Source organism: Rattus norvegicus, chromosome 1 (assembly GCF_036323735.1).
Source record: "Rattus norvegicus strain BN/NHsdMcwi chromosome 1, GRCr8, whole genome shotgun sequence".
NCBI classification, from domain to species: Eukaryota; Metazoa; Chordata; class Mammalia; order Rodentia; family Muridae; genus Rattus; species Rattus norvegicus.
The window spans coordinates 211226105-211245966 of NC_086019.1; the positions used below are offsets into that span (position 1 = coordinate 211226105).

Below are 19862 nucleotides of genomic sequence, written 5' to 3' on the forward strand. Positions count from 1 at the left end.
CACTCAATCTCTCTCTCTCTCTCTCCTTCTCTGACCCTCCCCTCCCTTTCCTCTCTTTTCTCCTTTTTTTGTTTTTCAAGTCAAGGTTTCTTTGTGTAGCCCTGGGTCTCCTGAAACTCACTCTGTTGCCATTGAACTCATTGACCAGGTTGCCATTGAACTCAGAGCTCTGTCTGCCTCTGCCTCTGTGAGTGCTGAGATTAGAGGCATGTAACTACCACACCTGGCTTTGATATTGTATTTAAAAATAAATCAGTGTTACTATCACCACCGGACAAACTCTTACAGTGGCTGTATTGAATTGTGAGGAAGGGGTTAGAGGACAAAAACCACATCACTCTCCAGAAAGTGGAAGACATAAAGAAGGCCTTATAGAAGTCCCTGAGATGCTGGATACTCTTCCCTCCCTACCTGTCCTGGATCCATATCCTATGTATCACAGCCAAACCCCTGGCCAGATCTGCCCTTTTGTCTGGTCTCACCTTCTGTTGAAATTTCCTAGGATTCCAGCCAAGTTCCCTAAGATCCCAATATCTATTTAAAAAAAAATCAATAAAAAATTTCTGAGCTTCACCCCAGATTTCCTGACACATAATCCTTTTTTTAAAAATCTTTATTAACTTGAGTATTTCTTATTTACATTTCGATTGTTATCCCTTCCCAGTTTCCGGGCCAACATCCCCCTCCCCTTCTATATAGGCTTCCCCTCCCCATCCTTCCCCCATTACCATCCCAACAATCACGTACACTAAGTGTTCAGTCTTGGCAGGACCAAGGGCTTCCCCTTCCACTGGTGTCTGATACATAATCTTTAAGAGTGGGTGTGAGCCCAGAAATCAGGTTGGTTTTGTTTTTAGAGCACCAGGAAGGTTATCACCACAGAAGCCTGGGAAATACTTCTGAGGCCTCCCAGTGTGGAGGCAGACTCATCTGGAGAGCTTCCAAAAAGAACATGGAAATACAGGGCTCTCAGTCTTCAGGGATGGGCTTGGGTTGCTTGGAATACTACTTCCGGTTACTCTAAGGCAGATTTCGCACCTGAGATTCTGACATGAGTGGCACTGAGCCCAGGGGGAGTAGTCTCCAGCCATGCTAAAGCTCCTCACCCTAGCTTTAGGCCGAGCAGCTTGGTCACTTGACCTCTGGGCCTGGAATGGGATCCATCCCCAACTGTCAGGGTAACTCATCATGGGGCAGGAGAAAGCCTGGGTAGACAGGTATCTTGTTTCCTAATCTAACCTGGGCTACATGAAATAGATGTTAGAGCGTACTGCTCAGAGTCTATAGTTCCTTGGTTCACAGCTGTCCTCACCGTTTCTGGTTCTGGCTCCATCAGTTTCTTTGTTCATGTCTGAGTCATTTGGGGTGGGTGTAGGAGCAGTGTGAACCTTCTGTGAACCTTCAGGCAACCACATGTCCTCTGCTCGGAATTCAATGCTTACAGGAACCAAGAAGGATCAAGTCACACCATCTCACTCAAAGACCCTTTTACATGGCCAGCTAAACCTTTTTGATGCAATGGCTGATGCTAGGTCCTGCTCACCACTTTTTCTAGCATAACATCAAATACATATTTAGTGTTTAAAAGTAATATATGAATCTGAAAAATTGGAATTTAAATCCGTATTCTCCTAATATTCTCCTATATTGGATTCATGCAAGGTAGGGGTCCTGATAAACGGATAAAGGGAGGACCAGAAGGATGGAATTGCCTTTTTTCTTTTTCTTTTTTTAAGAGAAGCCATATTGCAGAGGCCCACCTTGAACTCGAAATCCTCCTGCTTCAGTCTTCCAAGTCCGGTGTTACATTATCTGTGTCACTTAGCCCAGTGGCAAGTTCTTCCCAGCAGAGTTGGAGGTTAGTAAGCAATTATTGTTTAACGCCATGTTCTCATAATTCCTGATTGTCCTGTTAGGAACTGGTCTATTTTTTTCTTCTTGGCCTGATCAATGATGATGGAGGACTTATTTGTTTACTGTCTGGTCTCCTATCACTGGAAGGCAGGACTTCAGAGTTGCTTTGGTGACTCCCTTTCGTTAGCTGAACCGAACCCTCTAGAAAGAAAATCTTTAAGGTTCTGAGCAGCCCGGTTTTGCCGATCAGGCCACTGAGCTCAGAGACGTGAAGCTGATGCTCCAAGGTCACTCAGAGGCGGGCTCCTGACCACCATCCCCATTCACACAGCTTCAAAAGGACGCAGACACACAACCCCAAGTGGTACCGGCGCTCTCTAATTCCTCGTGCCCTTAGCTAACGTTTCTCCTGCGACCTCTTCTGTATCTGCTAAAGAGTACGTGCATCTGGCAGCACCGCTCCAACCCCCGTGCATCTGTTATGGTTGCGGTTTGAAGAGACACGTGCTACTCGAGTGAATGAATTGCAGGTCCCCACCCCCGCAGACAGCCAATCAGGATGAGCTTCCAGACGGACCACTTCCGCCTATTGCGGGCTCTGGCCGCGCCAGACGGCCCACGTGAGGCTTACAAGGAAAGGGAGTAGGCGGTGGCGCGTAGAGGGTGGGCTCTTCCCGCCTCTTCACCAATCAGAAGGTCTTCTGGGGACGCGAGGGGCGGAGTCGACGTGAGGCGCCAACGCTTAAACGCGAGGGGTAGGTGGGTGCAGGGAGGAGACCTGAAAGGGGGAGCGGTGAATGATAGGGTCATTCATCCAATCTTTGGAGGGGATGGGCTGTCTCAACCAATGGAAAGTCTTACGGGCGGAGCCAGTGCTGCAGCAAGTTTGGTTGCGCGGAGACCGCAGCTGTTCCCTGTCAGTGGAGGCAGCGGCCGTCAGAGGCGGCGGCCACGGCTTGAGGCGACGGGGCGAAGGTGAGTGTCCGCGGCATTCTGCACCTTACTCTTCCAGCTGCAGGTCGCTATGGGTGGGAGTGCACTGGCCCCGGCCCCGGGGACGCTTATATAAGGGTTGCGCGCGCCAAGGCGACGTGGGTTCCGCGAGTGTCGGCTAGAGGAGACCGCTGCCGGCGTTGCACGACGCGGCGCGACACGACGTGCACAGTCCCTCCCCCACCTCAGGCACCGGGTAGCACGGACCCGCCCCCTCCTTTGCTCCGGGCTCCCAGGAGCCCCTGGTTGCCGGGGCATCCTTCAGGCGCAGGCGACTCGTCCCGCCCCTCTGATGGCCCACATTGGCCTCAATCCTGCTCTCGGGGGCCCATTTTCCAGATAGAGAAACTGACGCTTCAAGCCCTAAAGTGCTTCGCACCAGCTTCCTGTGAGGGCTTGAACTCCGATCTGTCAGAATGGGGCGCTCTAGTAGCCCCCATCATACTGAATACGAAATCCATGCTGGGAGCGTTAAGAGAGACTTTTCCTTGTTCCTGATGTTTACACCACATCTCCGGAGGACATTCATAGGAGCCCCTGGGTTCCACTTTGGTTCACGTATGGAAGGAATTCTTGAGGTTCCCAAGATTCAGCGATCCATCCGCCCAAAGGCCCTCGAGAGATGTGCCTGAGCACAACCCGTTATTTCTACAGCTTCTAAGAGTTTATGAAGTGCGTTTGGGAAGTGCCCTTCCGAGAAGCTCTAGCTTTGAGGACTTGTGCTTGCAGGTTCCTCCCAGAGTGACTTGCCCTGTGTACTTTGAGGGAGTTGTTTTACCTTTGCCAGGTTCTTTCCTCATCTCACAAGCTTTGCAAGCAAGCAAGATTTCTAGATCTCTGGCAGCTTTGAAAATCTTAAAAATCTGAAGGTCTCCTAATTTTATGAAAGAGGTCGTCCAGGCTAATTACTCCCACTCTCCATTTAAGAAAACTGAATCTCATAGAGCCAACTAGATAGACTCAGTCCTTAGAGCACAGCAAGAGCCCCAAGTCTTTGTCCTGCGCCTTCCCTGTTGCTCCCTCACCCACTGCCTCCAGCAATCCTGGCTCTAGCCTCCTGCTTGTCACCCTTTCCCTGTATATGATGCAAATGCTCACGTTGGGGGTGGACATGCTAAGCCTTCTACCTGCTTGCAGCTAAAGCTTATTGTTTGCCTACTCTTCACTATTAACTCTCAAAGTTTTTTCATTTTTGGAGCCAAGATCTTGAGTGTGGCCCGGGCTGCCTCTGAACTCATCATCCCCCTGTCCCCCTGCCTGTCCCTCTTGATGCGGGGGATACAACCACATGCCAACAGTTATACCCCTAAGTCTTTATTTATTTATTTTACTTATTTTTGGTTTTTCTAGACAAGGTTTTTTCTGTGTCGCCCTGGCTATCCTAGAACTCACTCTGTAGACCAGTCTGGCCTCAGAACTCAGATACATTTGCCTCTGTCTCCTGAGTGCTAGGTTTAAAGGCACTCAACATCCAATCCCAGTGGCTACATACTACAAAACGCTCCTGCACCTAAGGCTCTGGGACATTGTAGAAGAGGGGATGGAAAGATTTTAAGAGCCAGTCGATCAGGGGTTTGCTAAAGATGGTGTCTCCTCCTAATAATTAGTGTCAGAAGCTATACCTGTAAAATCTCACCAACATGGGTGTCCAAGTGTGATTTGATCAATGGTGACACCAGTGGACATACCAAAATAAATGGGGGTAAGGAATCCACAAGGCTCCCACCCTGCACAAAGAGCTATAGGCAACTCAGCAAAGCTGGGAGTGGGAGAAGTAGGCTTCCCCAGGTTGAAAAACCAATTGGTTTTTCAGTGCCAAGTGACCAGCCCTGAAAACAAACATACAAGTAACATAATATGGATGGAGTGAGTCATATATAGGAATGTGTATCTCTACACCTATACAATAACAATTAACGAGGAGGGAGGACTTGAATTTGAAGAAGAGTGGGGAAGGGCATATGAGAAGGTTTGGAGGGAGGAAATGGAAGGGAGAAATGTAGTTATAATCTCTAAGAATTAAAAAAACAAGACAAAACATTGGGGTTGGGGATTTAGCTCAGTGATAGAGCGCTTGCCTAGGCCCTGGGTTCAGTCCTCAGCTCCGAAAACAAACAAACAAAAAAACAACAAAAAAAACATTGCTTTTCCAGGAAGAAAAAAAAAAGATATGTGCTACCATGCAGAGGTTTTTTTGTTTGTTTGTTTTGTTTTTTAAATTTTGTCTATTTTTTATGATGTCAATAAATGTGGGAGGGAGTCTCATCTTTCTGGAACACTTTTCTATCTGAGCCATATGCCTCATTCAGGTCACTGTATTTCTAGAAAATTCTTGTGGGCCTTCTCTTTTGTTGCCTCTGGTAGCATGTTACCTCTTTTGAATGAGTCCCTACTTTTTGTGTTCTAGAAGTGTCTGGCTGCTCCCATGTTAGTGTTGAGTTGTGTAGTGAGATAGAACTAGTGTCTGAGACTGATGAGGTACAGCCTGCTCCTGAGGGTCAGAGGCAGTTGTGTGGAGAAAGTGCCTTGGGGCTGATTTCTGGTCCAGAGGCATCCTATTCAGACTTGGAACTGCTCATTCCCTGGGACCTCACCTGAGCCTGTGGCTACGTGCCATGAAGGAGGACCTAAGAGTAGAAGACAGGAAATTGGCAAAGAGAATAAACTATTCGCTTACTGAATGGGAAGTCTGCCTCAGCTGGCTTTCCAAGCGGCTGTACATAATGGCCTGTGGTTGCAGTCCCAGCACTAAGGAGGGAAGGCAGGAGGGTTGAAAATCTGAGGCCAACCTGAGGCACATAGTAAGTTCCAGGCCATCCTAAACTATACAGTGAGACTCTGTTTCCTTTTTTGGCTGCTCAACCAAACAGGACTTTGATGTTGCCTTACCCCTGACCTCTTGAACTCAAGGTCACTTCTTTAGCTCCCTTTGAGACTATTCACTTTTCCTCAAGCTTCTTTTTAGTGTCTGTCCTCTGCTTCTTATTTCTAGTTTTTTTTCAGGGCCTTTCTTCTTGTTCTGTCAAAATTTAAACTATTCTTCAAAAATAGTGGCTTTCCAGAATTAAGCTTGCCAATCTATTCAGTTGGACATGACTCTCTATTTTAATATGATGATGTTATGAATTATAAGGACCAAGATGTGTATATTGGTGTGTACATGTGTGTGTTGTGTGTATGTGTGTACTGACACTCTGTGATAGAGACTTTGCATGCAGAGAGGTGACACAGTTCACTCAAAGTCATACAAGGACGAATGGCATGGCTGGGACTAGCCTTAGGCTCAGGTCCCTCGAGCTGCTTCTCATGTTCCATCCCATATTTGTTCTCTAAACTGTTTCTAGTTATCAGTTTTTGCCACTTTTCGGGCAGAGCTTATGCTTTTTGGCATGGATCTTCTATGTAAGGCAGTGCTCAGTAAATGTTTTATTGAATTAAATGTCCTAAACATTCTATTTCATTTTGACATAATCTATCATGGCAACTGGTTTTCTGTAGACAAGCGAGCTTGCTGGTCTATCTCCCACTTTGCTGTCTACTGACCAGTGGCCTGAGCAGCCAGTGGTCTTTAGAAAAGAGGTAGTCTATAGAGTATCCAAGGTAGCTATACACTCCCTGCGTGTTCCTGTGGTGGGGGTGGCAAGGAGGGGCCTCGGCAAGCGAGGAGAAGGGTGTGTGTGGTGAGGAGAAGACGCATGGCAGGTCACGTAGGCCTGTGCTTCATTAGTGTCAAGTTGCAAAGTGAGATAGGCCAGCGTCTGATCATCAATCAGGAGGGCAGGTAGCTCTTGAGGATGAGGTGCAGCTGCCTGGAGAGAGTACATCTGGAGCTGGATGGAGGAGAGAGGAGAGAACGGGCACTTTGGAGGAAACAATCTGCATGAGTTTTGTTCTTTCATAGTGGTTCCAGACAAGTGTTTTACTTCAATGTTATTGCATGTTGGCTCTAATCAGAACATGCCTGTTTTCTCTTTTGGTGCTGGGGACGATTGAGCCTAGGGTCCCATGGATACTAGGCAAGTGCTGTGCCACTGAGCTACATCCCAGACTTTTTATATATATTTTAATTTTATGTGTATGGGTGTTTTACCTGCATGTATGAATGTATGTATATGTACCATGAATGTGCTTAGTGCCCATGCAGCCCAGAAGGTGTCATATCCCCTGGAACTGGAGTTACAGAAGGTTTTGTGTAGTCATGTGCTTGTGGGAACTGTACCTGGGCCCTCTGCTTTATTTATTTATTTTTTTCCTTTTCTTTTTTTTGGAGCTGGGGACCGAACCCAGGGCCTTGCGCTTGCTAGGCAAGCGCTCTACCACTGAGCTAAATCCCCAACCCCTGCTTTTTTTTTTTTTTTTTTTTTTTTTTTTGTTTTTTTAAAAAAAACCATTGAGCCATATTTCTAGCTTTGGAGGCTTTGAATTTGTGATTTTTCTTCTACCTCTGTGCAGGCATATATGTAACTCTAGCTACTCGGGAGTCTGAGGCAGAAAGATCACAGATTCCAAGCCCCTGTCTTTCTTATCAGTTATTGCTATTTCCCCACATGTTATAGATGACTGAGCGGCAGAGCAGTAAGGTGTGGGGTGCAGGCAGCTGGGACATTGGTGACCCTTATAGAACAAGCAGTTCTGTGTACTCCCAGTATTCCTGTCATTCCTATGTTCTCTGGGGAGTGCCTGGAGAAATGAGGATACCAACCTTTTTTTTTTTTTTTTTTTTTCTTTTACTTCAGCTAGCATCTGCCTTCTGGAGAGCTGATTGCACCAATGGTGAGTTCTGAGCCTGAGCCCGGGCCTGTCATGGGGTTGCGTGGGAGTTTCTTAAGATTTTGTAGCCCTAATATGCACATGTCATTTTTTAAGTTTAGTCAGTACAAAAGGGCACACTTGTGGCTTTTGGAAAATCTCCACTTCATCTTGATCTCTGCATTTTTCTGGCTTTTCACAGGAAGGTGACATCTGGTTCCTTGCAGGCTCCAGCTGGCAGCTGACCAGCTGCAGCAGGAGGTCCTTTTTCTGGAAGGGTGTGGCTTGGGAAGCTGGGCAGGGGATAGTGGTGCTGCCCTACAGGAAGCCTCCCTTCTGTGCAGCATTTGAGAAGACCCCATATTCAGAGACAGGCATTTGGCAGTGGTACTCAGCTGTTAAGAGCACTGGCTGCTGACTGAGCCTGGAGATGGTCAGCTGTGACATGAGAGGAGGCTGTGTCATCTAGTTGTAAAAAACACTTGAAGCATTTCTCTGATGTCTAACAGTCACAAGACAAGGTGTAAAAGCAGAATTGTCCCCTTTTCTGCATGCCTAACATTTAGCAGCACTGTCCTCTAAAACTTTCTACTTTTGTTTGTTTTGTTTTTGAGTAGGGTTTCTCTGTGTAGTCCTGGCTGACCTGAAACTGGCTTTGTAGACCAGGCTGGCCTTGAACCCAGAGTTTTTCCTATCTCTGCCTCCTGAGTAAAGGCATGTACCACCATGCCCAGCAAACCTGCCCTTCTTAATCGCTCACCCTTGGGGCTTCTCTAGGTTGCAGGTCACAGGGAGATCCACTGCATCTGCTCAGCCTGAGTGCTAGTGCTTGGGCCCACGTCTCTCTCCAGTCCAGTCTCCCTCTGGTTTGTAAGAAGAGATACTCTTTCCCTCTCTCTGAGCTGCTTTCCCTGTTTCTCAGCTGGGGACCCTGGGGAATTTGTTTTTCAAATTTCTCCAGAGCTTCTGTTTACTGTAGGGTAGAGATTTCTTTGTTCAGGGATTTTTCTTAGTTTTCTACTAATTGTGCAAAGAATTTTCTCAGGATGCCCTTCTTGACCCATGAGTTCTCTAGTTCTGTTTCTCTCTCTCTCTGTGTGTCTCTGTGTCTCTGTCTCTCTCTCTCTCTCTGTCTCTCTCTCTGTCTCTCTCTCTCTGTCTCTCTCTCTCTCTCTCTCTCTCTCTCTCTCTCTCTCTCTCTCTCTCTCTCTCATGCATATGGGTGTTTTGCCAGTGTACTGCATGCATACAGTACCTGAGGAGAGCAGAAGAAGGTGCCATATCTTTCTGGAACTAGAGTTACAGATGGTTGTGTGTGGGTATTGGGAACTAAACCCGAGTCCTCTAGAAGAGCAGCCAGTAGCCAGTGCTCTTACCTACTGACCCATTTCTCTAGTCTCGAGTTGGTCACTTTTGAGATGTTCCACATTCCTCGTCTTAGGCCTTAGGTCAGTAGTAGGTGTTTCTAACTCTCCCACACAGTCTCCTTACAAAGTCCGTGGAGAAAAAGCTGCTGGGCACCTTTTGAAAATGGTCTATTCTATTGGTATGTGACACTCTCTGTCATGTTTTCCACCACTCACTTTTCTGGCTCTGTACACTAATCATTAGTATGGGCCAAGGTACAGAAGAAAATGAAGCCCAGAGAAGGTTCATGAGCAGAATCCAGGATGCTGGTGCTGTTGTTTTTTAAGGCTGTCATCTTTTGCAGATGACAAGTCAGTTAGAAGAGAAAGTGGCCAAGAAGGGACTACTCTTAGGTCATTTGCTTTGTCAAAGCTTGTTCGGCTCATCAATTCCCAGAGCCCTGCAATTTCCCCAGAGCTTTTCTTAGTTACAGTAACCAAGACTCTGTCTTCTTAGCTGGGCCCTTTCTGCTCTGTACCTTTCTCCTGGGGGATTTCAGAAGGAAGTGGTGTCTGCTGTTGTTATTAAGTATCCCACCAGAAGGCAGAACTCAGCTTTCCCAACCCACCTCAGCCTTGCAGCTAGTATGTTACTTCTTGTCTTAATTTGTTATCAGGACTCTGGCCCAGCCTTGGCTATGCCAAGGCTGCTGGAAATACCTTGCTCTAGCTATGTGAGTGTGGGCTAGGCCAGACTGTGGCACCTCCTCTCCTGATGGACATACAACATGACGTCCCAAGTTGAGGTTGCAGGGAAAATTCCATGAGCTGGCGGTGCTGAGTCATGCTTAAGACTGCTTTCTCCTGTCTGTCACTAGTCAGTCCAGGGTCTGTTACAGTTAATTGTAAGACTATCAGGTTGTCAGTTCTTCTATCTGCACTTGCTTTACATTTCTGAGTGTTTTTCCCACTGACATGCTATCTGTTGATAAGAAATTTATTAATAATAAATCATTAAGTAAATGTATTTATTTTGAGAGACATTCCTTTCATGCGTAAAAGAACTGAGATTCTGGAAGCCTCAGTGACTAGGTGATTTCCATGAATTGTAGCATGTTTGGGTGAGGTTTTGGGTACCACACCCCAGCCTGACCCATGGAGCTTTAAGAAATGCTAGATCATTCATAGTGGTTTTGGTTGAAAAGTTTTTTGGTTTGTTTTTTTTTTTTTTTTTTTTTTTTTGGAGACATGGTTTTGCTGTGTAGTCTTGGTTAGTCTTAAACTCACAGAGATCTGCCCTCCTCTATCTTCTGAGTACTGGGGCAGGCACCACTATGCCAAACTAAAAAGTCTTGAGTTTTGAGTTATTAAAATTGAAAATCAAAACACCTAGTTCTTTTAAGGACTTTTAAGTTTAATTCTTGCTATGTGTAAACACTGAAAATTTCCATTCTATTTATGATTTTAGAACAATTTAACAATCACTTTGAAAGGCTTTTTGATTAGTGTTAGTCTCCTTTGAATAATTCATTAAACTCATTTGAAAGTTTTAAATTGAATTTATAAATTACAGTCACCTTCCCTTAATTATTTTATTATTTCTTCCAGTTGCCTGATTAAAAATCCCTTAATATTTTAATTACTCTTATAAATCTAATAAATTAAGCCAACTCTTAAATTGTCTTAAACATTCCTGTTATGTTTTATTTATTTATTTTTTAATTTTTAGGGTTTTTTGAGACCATATTTTACTCTGCGGTCTGGAACTTACTATATAGCACAAGCTAGCTTTGACTTTCAGTAATCCCGCCTTAGCCTCAGGAGTGTTGGAATTACAGGCATGAAGTGCCATGATCAGCCCTATCCTGGTTTACCTAAGATTTATTTTAATTTGTGTGTGTGTGTGTGTGTGTGAGAGAGAGAGAGAGAGCTTGATTAGAACATGTCTCTGTTGCCTCCACTCTCAAGTAACCACAAAACTTCTTTCTGTTCATGGAGATTGGTTTGTATTTTTCTGGAACTTTCCATAGGTAGACTGATTTAGGATCATTTCTACTTTGTCAGCCTTCTTTTATTCAGTATCATTTTAAAACATGTCCATGTGTCAGTAATTCACTTATTCTTACTGCTGAGTAACTATTCTATTACAGGGACATCATGTAATTTATCCCTCTACTTGGTCTTCTCAGGCACTTCCAGTTTTTGGCAATTCCAAATAAGGCTGCTGTGATCATCGGTGTCTCAGTCTGATCTGGCAGATGCTGTAATGGTGAACTGTGCACACCTCCAGATCTAAAAATGGGATTTCTACTGGTGTGTGTGTGTGTGTGTGTGTGTGTGTGTGTGTGTGTGTGTGTGTGTGTGTGCGCGCGCGCGCGCACATGTGTTGTGTTCGTGAATGCTGGTCAAGCACTCTACAAACTAATCAATAGTGCCTTGCCTATGTTCACGGTGGTTTGTTTTAATGGATATTTTTCCTTTTCCTAGGAGTAGAGTGGTTGGGTCACAGGTAGCTGTTAAACCCTTCCAAAGTGGTTATTCTGTTTTATATTTCTGTCAGAAGAGAGAATTCTAGTCACTTTCCACCCTCTCCAGCATTAGAAATCATCAATCTTTTCAATTTAAAAATTTCAAATGTATACTATGGCATTTCATTGTGGTTTCAGCTTAGATTTCCCTAATGACTATCATGATGTGGAATGTTTTTTCATATGTTTGCGTGCTATGGGATGTCTTTTTTTTTTTTTTTTTTTGGTTCTTTTTTTCGGAGCTGGGGACCGAACCCAGGGCCTTGCGCTTCCTAGGTAAGCGCTCTACGTCTTTTTTTTTTTAAGACAGTGACTCACTATATAGCCCAGGCTATGTATCTCAGCTGGTTTTGAACTTGTGATCCTCCTGCCTTTGCCTCCCGAGTGCTAGAATTATAAGCATGTTCCACCATGCCTGTCCAGAATTCCTTAAAGCACACGAAGTACCAGCTAATGCACAGATGTAGGGGGATGCTTGGGATGGATTCCAGGCCGTGTGCATGCTAGGCATGTGCTCTACTACTAGGCTATATCCCAAGTCCAGCACAGCAGACTTCTTTCTTTCTTTTCTTTTTTATTATTTTATTTTAACTTTTGTTTTTTTGAGACAGGGTTTCTCTATATAGCCCCAGCTGTCCTGCAACTTGCACTGTAGATGAGGCTGTCCTTGAACTTAGAGATCCATCTGCTTCTGCTTCCTGAGTGCTGGGACTAAAGGCATGTATTACCACTGCCTAGCAAGATTTCTAACACAAATGGCCTGGAGAGATGCTCAGTGGCTAAGAGCACTGACTGCTCTTCCTGAGGTCCTGAGTTCAAATCCCAGCAATCATATGGTAACTCGCAATCATCTGTAATGGGATCAGATGACCTCTTCTGGTGGGTCTGAAGACAGTGTATACATATACATAAATAAATATTAAAAAAGATTTTTAACACAAAATTAGTAATACTATGGCATTAACTCTGCACATATGAACTTAATTCTATATCTTTCTAGAATTTAGAAGCTCCTGAATAAGGAAACAATTATGAGACTCATATTACTTTCTTAAGAAACTTGTGTTATTTCCCCTGAAACTGGATATTTTCCTCATAATTTATAGAGACCCTTGGCTCAGACGAAATTAGGTCTTAGCTTTTGAATATGGCTATGAAGCAGATCCATGATTTACTACCATTTGCCTCTGAATAGGGTGGTCTTTACAGCCCTTGGGCTCTGGATAAAAACACTATAGTTTAATTTCTTCTCCTGTAACTCCAGTTCTCTACCAGATGCTGAAACCATGAACTGGATTTGATTTATATATTTATGGCTTTATTTCCTACAACATAGGTAGAACTTGAATACCAAGTAAGCAGAACTGGGGTTCTTTGTAGCTGTTAAGATTTTGTTTGACCAATGACCAGTTGCAAAATTCATGCCAGTGACTCAGCAGGGCTAGAATTTGGGTTCCTGTTTTCCAAGTCTAGGTCTGGTATTCCACTCACTATTTCATACTCTATTTTTTTTTCCAAAAAGAAAGAGAATGTGGAATGTAAGAATTACTTTTGCTCAGTCAGGCTTAGTTACCAAGAAGTCCTACAACTGGAACTGGTGCTGCAGTCCTACCTCTGGTAGGTAACCTGGCTTCTCCCTGACCTCCTAGTGGAGAGTTACCAGTTTTCTTGAAGGGACCATTGCCTTCAAATCTGATTAGAGATTGAATCTGAGATGGTGAGTAGATGTGGGATTCTTGTCTTGGTTCTTGGGTTGGTCCCAGGAAGTTATATGGGTAGAAGGTAGACCTCCTGAGAATTATTTCTGTAGTTGTATCTCTCCATGTCTGGTGCTTACGTGGCCTCATATGGCTAAGCATAAAGATCTACCGAGTTCTCAAGAGAAAGACCTTTCAGTTGGAGAGAAATCAGCAGGATCGCATTATAGATTCTTCTCAGCAGGATCCCCCACCATAAGTGTCTGAGTATTTCTAAGGAAATATTTATGTATGGGTATTTTGCCTACCTATATTCATCTATGTACCACTTATATTCCTAATGCCTGAGGAGCTAGCCATACCCATACATACATGCAGGCAAAACATTCATACGTATAAAATAAACCTTTAAAAAAATCATTATCAAGTGACATTTAGCCTGTTTTCCTTATAAGAATTTTATGGTTTTTTGCTCTCCAACATTTTGGTTTTGAGTGTTCTCAGTTATCTGTGGTTAACCTGTTTCCAAAAAAACAAAGTGTAAAATTCCACAAATAATTTATGTTATAAATTACTCACTGTTCTAAGTTGCTTGATAAAATCTCTTGGGTGTCCTGCTTCCTACTGCCTAGGCTATAAATTGCCCTTTTGCTCAGGAAATCCATACTATTTAGGAAACCCAGCTGTCAGCTGCTTCATGGGCATCTTGGTTTGTCAATCAACTGTGCTGGAGTGTAGGGCTTGAACAAGTGATCTGTCCTTATGTGGAATTATGCCACCATGCCTGTGCTGTCTGTTTTTCTTCATCTCATCATGTAGACGTTGTGTGATCTTACATTAGCACAAGAAAAGTTAGAACAAGCCAGGTGTAATAGTTTACACTTTTAATCCAAGCTCTTGAGTGGCATATGGTTGCTAAGAATGTCTGTAACTCCAGTTCCTGAGTACCTTAAGCCCTCTTATGGCTCTGAGGGCACTGTGCACACACAAATATATGCATATTCATTAAAAGCAAAACAACAGGGGTTGGGGATTTAGCTCAGTGGTAGAGCGCTTGCCTAGCAACTGCAAGGCCTTGGGTTTGGTCCCCAGCTCCGAAAAAAAAAGAAGAAGAAGAAGAAGAAAAGAAGAAGAAGAAGAAGAAGAAGAAGAAGAAGAAGAAGAAGAAGAAGAAGAAGAAGAAGAAGAGGAAGAGGAAGAGGAAGAGGAAGAGGAAGAGGAAGAGGAAGAGGAAGAGGAAGAAGAAGAAGAAGGAAGAAGAAGAAGAAGAAGGAAGAAGGAAGAAGAAGAAGAAGAAGAAGAAGAAGAAGAAGAAGAAGAAGAAGAAGAAGAAGAAGAAGAAGAAAAGCAAAACAACAAAATCCGTGAAACCAAACAAAAAAGTTGAGTACTGTAGCCTGTCTTTTGCTACTTTGTGGGCTCCCCCCCACTTTTTTAAAAAAAGATTTATCTATTTATTTTATGTGTATGAGTAGACTGTCTCTGTTTTCTGACACACCAGAAGAGGGCATTGGACCCCATTACAGATGGTTGTGAGCCACTATGTGGTGGCTGGGATTTGAACTCAGGACCTCTGGAAGAGCAGTCAGTGCTCTTAAACCGCTGAGCCATCTCTCCAATCTGGGTTCTTTTTTCCCCACCCTTTTCCACCCTTTTTCTTCTACCCTTTCAACCCCCTAACACCAGATAGGGGAGAAAAAGGAGTAGAGGGGAAAGGAAAGAGTGCTCTGAATAAAGTTAGGGGTCAGATAGGGGCTTCAAGTTCCTTTGGACAAGTTTGATCTTCCTGTCAGGATAATTTCTTCTTTTTCTTGTTTTATTCTTTGCCTATGACTGTTTAAAAAACTTCAACCAACAGCAACCAACAACCAAGGACCCACCATGCCTCTCAGGGCCCCAGCATTTGTATACTCTCTGAAAAGTTCCCAGAATTCCAAAAGTCACACAATTGCAGAAACTGTCTAAAGCTGGCAAAATCATGCCACCACCAGAGCATGAGGTAAATCACAGTCAGCTACTATGGGCAGTTTGAAGCAGCCCCACATTCTCACACCCGGGATTAAAACAAAACATATTCCTATAATAGTTCTGTGTTTTTTAAAGAAGCCAAAATTCTAAAATTGTCACTCTATGTCCCCTCCTTCTGTTTTAAACCTTTAATTATGCTAAGTTTAGTGGAAAATTATAAACAGAGGCATTTTCAATGAAATAAATGCTTTCTGGGTCGCTGGCCAAGGTTTTCAGGTGATCTCTCTCAGTTCTAATCTTTATTGGTTTTGATGATAGCCATAGCTCTTTATTTCCTGTAGAAATATAAGCAAATTTGTGTCCTCAACACAAAACTTTTGCAGGCTTCCATTCTGATGTTAACACATCAATATAGTATATAACCTGGTTTAATTCACATCTTGGCTGACAAGAGGCAAACAGTTTATACTTTTTGTTGCAGAGTCTCAAGCCAGGCCTCCAAGGCCGTTTTCTGATGGTAAGAGATTGCCTTGGATCTCTCTCTTGTACTTATACTTATTGGTCCAGTGACAGCCCTGCCACATTGCCTAAAACCCCTGGAAGTCTAGGCCTTCTTTCTGGTTTATAGTTAGGAAAATCATTGTCCTTAGAGATATCTTGTTTACCTTTCTGGAGCGAAGTACCATATTTCCCGAAGTTAACACGCTGGGCATTTTGAAATCTAAGACCTTTAGTAGCTTAGTTACCATATCTTTGCAAATGACTGTATTTCCTGCAATTGAAACACTGGGCATTTTGATATTGGCGATCTCTAGCTATAACTTGATGCATGGTACACATTAGAACTGATATTTATCATATCCCTTATCCACTTGTCCATAGGCAGTGCCCGCACCTTTAATACTCTAATAACCTTTCTTATGTTCAGGATTCAAATTTTCAAATGCCAAGGTCTCAATCAGCATTTGCCTTGCTTCAAGGTCTGATATGGCTTTGTTCGCAACTGAGACTAATCTGTGTAAAAAGTCAGTGAAGGCTTTTCCAGAGCTTTGTGTAATCTTTGTAAACCAGGTGAACCTTTTTTGGGTTTCTCAACTTTGTCCTGAGCTCTTTAAGCCACCAAGTGACAGTGATCTATAGTAGTGTCGTCAAATCAGATCTGTTCGTGTATATCAGAGAACCACCCTTTGCCTAGCAACTAACTGCTCTTTCCCCTCACTCTGCTTCACTGCTCAATATTGGAGGCTTCTTCCCTCTGACATGTTACCCACTGCACCTGTACAGCTCCAGTCTCTAGTACAGCTGTCACCAATCCCTTCCAGTCTGGGGAATAACTCTATTTGGAGTAGCCCAGTTATTTAGAATTTGTTTCACATAAGGCTGTGCCTCCCAGATGAGACCACAGCCTATTTAAAACACTTTAGACCTAGTATTTCTATAGGATGTCATCCTATCTTGTCCTAACCTCCTTCTACACCGTTAGCAGGCACATACTGTACAACCACTGGGAAAGCTGATGGTGATGAACTCTTTACCCCAGGCTGCCCTTCCTCCTGCTCTGGCAGTGCGTTGATGTGAAATTAACCCATTGGACTGTTTCATCAGTCCATCCTCTTGCCTTTTCAGCTTTTCTTCAACCAGACATCCCTCTGGCACAGTTAATTTCCCTCTTTCCTCCTATGGGAAACTCAGTCACTGTGACTGAGCCTTTTTTTTTCTCCTTTGCAATGCTCCTAGTTTCCCAGAAGCTTCCACTTCCACCCACACGTTTTCCAGTTGCACAGCCATTCTCCCAAACTGTTATGAAACAATATAGGAGGAAGAGGAGGAGGAGGGGGAGAGGAGGAAGGAAGAGGAGGAAGAGGAAAGTCTCAGAAAATTCCCTCTGGGAGCAGAGCCATGGGGAGATATCCCAGCAGTAGCAGCCACAATAAGTTTTTTGTTGTCTTCTTGGGGGGAAAAAGCCATTCCTTTTCCCCCTGCTGCTTCCTATATGGCATTTGAAGGCAAATTTCCCATTTTGCCTAGCTCCATGTCTGGGTGCCACTTGTAGCCTGGTCTTTTGGCTACTTTGTGTGTTCATATTTCTTCCATCCTTCTCCAACCCCTTTTCTTCCACCCTTCCAGCCCTCTAACACTAGATTGGAGAGAAAAATGGATAGGAAAGGAAAGTGGTCTCTGAATGAAGTCAGGGTTCAGAGAGGAGGTGATATTATCGTTAGGGTACTTCCTCGAGATTGGGAACTCTGAGTTCTTTAGGGCAAGTTTGATCTTCACTGTCAGGATATCTAATTTGTTCTTATTCTCGTATCTTCTTTGCTCGTGACTACTTAACAAACCAAGACCAACAACAACCAAAACCAGCCAACAACCTGTCACCCTTCATATACCTTCCGAAAAGTTCCCAGAACCCCAAAGTCACACAATTGCAGAAAGTATCTGCAGCTGGCAAAATCAGGCCTCTGCCAGAGCAGGAGACAAATCATAGTCAGCTGCTGTGGACAATCTGAAGCAGCCCCATATCCCATACCTGGGATAGAAATGAAACCATATTCTTACAATATTACTGTGTTTTTTAAAGAAACCAAAATTTCAAAATTGTTGCTTCAGAGCACAGTATATTATAGAGATTCATGATATTTTCATAGCAGTGTGTTGTTCTAACTTCTTACTAATTATTACCTTTAACTTTTTATAATGCTTAACCTATAAATTAAACTTTATTATAGGTAACTGTATATGGGGAAACAGTTCACATGGGGTTCAGTATTACTGGAAATGTTAATCATGCCCTGGACATCTTGAAATGTATCTCCACGGACAAGGAGGACATGGACAATAGGGTTGGGGCCAACTTCACTGTATGTCTGCAGGAATTTTAAATACAGCCTCGCTGCACCTGTGAGTCTATGCTCCTCCTTTAATTGATGAAGGGATACTGTGATAAAGTGTGTGGATGAGAGTATGGGGGTACATGTGGGCACATGGTGGGCAGAGGCATAGGCAGATTGGTCTTTCTCTGAGTTTGACACTAGCTTGCTCTATGTAGCGAGAGACTGTCTTATAACAACAATGACAACAGCAACCACAGAACATGTGTGTGGCAGGGGGTGGTGGTGGAGTGTGGGGGTGTGCAGCTTGACAGATGGCTTTATAGTTAAGAACGTTTGCTACTCGTCAGAGACTTGCGTATGTTGGTTCACAATTGTCCTTAACTGCAGAGTCTCATGTTCTGAGGAGAATATTACTGTGTAATAATAGTACTTGGAGTTTAAGATTGAGTACAAAGTACTTAACTATTAGAGTTTTATTATCTTACCTGTTTTCTCTGAAAGTTTGTTCTGAAGGCTGACAACCTCTTTTCTAAATGGCACCTAAGGTGTTGATCTCTGAGGAATAGCAGAGTAAGAATGGTGAATTTGGTCAAAATCTTTCTTTTCAGAATTCTAGAAACTAACCAGAAGTGTGCAATAATTGATATACATCCAAGAAAAATGACTGAAACATATATTCCCATTTCAACAAATAATTATAAGTTATATACAAAAGAAAAAACTCATCATTAGAAACTGTTCCCAAAGAAGACCAGACAGTAGATTCTCTAGAACAATGGTTCTCAACTTTTCTAACTCTGTGACCTTTTAAACAATTCCTTGTGTTGCAGTGACCACCAAACCATAAAATTATTTCATTGCTACTTCATAATTTTGTTACTGTTATGAATCGTAATGTAAATATCTGATAGATAGGCTATCTGATGAGGCTCACCTCGACAAAGGCTTAAATGTTCCATTGTTTTTTTTATTTTTTATTTTAAAGGTTTATTTTTATATATACAATATTCTGCCTGCATGTATGCCTGCAGACCAGAAGAGGGTACCAGAATTCATTATAGATGGTTGTGAGCCACCATGTAGTTGCTGGGGATTGAACTCAGGACCTCTGGAAGAGCAGCCAGTGCTCATAACCTCTGAGCCATCTCCAGCACCTTAAATGTTCCATTTTAAATAAATCTAAAGAACTAAAGGGAAATATGAAAATCTAAAAACAAAGCCAACCACTGAAAAGAGATCATCAGCATATGTTAGGACAAAGGAGAACCACACAGATGCTCTGGAGCTGAAGCTGTCACTAGAGATGAACAGCAGAGCAGGGAGATGCAAAAACAGCAAACTTGAGAAGAGGCAAGTGGAGCACATCCCACATGAGAATCAGAAAGAAGAATGAATGGGAAGGAGCAGGACTTAGAGACCAGCAGAAATCAAGTGAATCAATGCACACATGGTGGGGATTCTAGTCCAGAGAGAAAAGAGATGCTCAGACTCTTTGAAAAAATAATAGCTAGAAACTTACCAAACTTGATGAAAAATGATCTAAATATCTAAATAACTCAGTGAACTACAACTAGGATCAATTCAGAAAACCACTCAGGTCTGTCATAGTTAAAACTGTAAGATAAAATGTGCTAATGAACAAGGGGCCACCAATAAGTTCAATCGCTCTTTTCGCCCCATAAGCCAAGGTGGCGAGAAGGTAAACGTAAGTGCCTTGTGAGGAAGAACTTTCAGCTGTGATTACCCCATTGCTGGAATTTTAGATGGACTGCACCTCCTGTCTTTAGTGAGGATTTGTTAGCTAATATTCTGCATAATAACTGGTCAAACTCCTTTATATTTATTGTGGTGCAGGGACTTGAACCCAAGGTCTTGTGTATGTCAGACACACTT

The 19862-nt window shown here is 43.4% G+C and overlaps 1 protein-coding gene across 3 annotated transcripts in view; it reads left to right on the top strand.

Annotated features, from left to right (window-relative positions):
- The first annotated feature begins 2603 nt into the window (after window positions 1-2603).
- Pc (pyruvate carboxylase) overlaps window positions 2604-19862 on the top strand; it is a 99085-nt gene continuing 81826 nt past the window's right edge. Inside the window, exons 1-2 of one of the 3 annotated variants that reach the window (XM_006230691.5) lie at window positions 2604-2829; window positions 7584-7620. In XM_006230691.5, the coding sequence (XP_006230753.1) occupies window positions 7618-7620 (3 nt within the window). In that variant the 5' untranslated portion in view covers window positions 2604-2829; window positions 7584-7617. Of the gene's footprint in view, window positions 2830-7583; window positions 7621-13029; window positions 13188-19862 lie in introns of those variants that run through there. The other 2 variants (NM_012744.3, XM_063281278.1) reach the window with 2 other exon arrangements.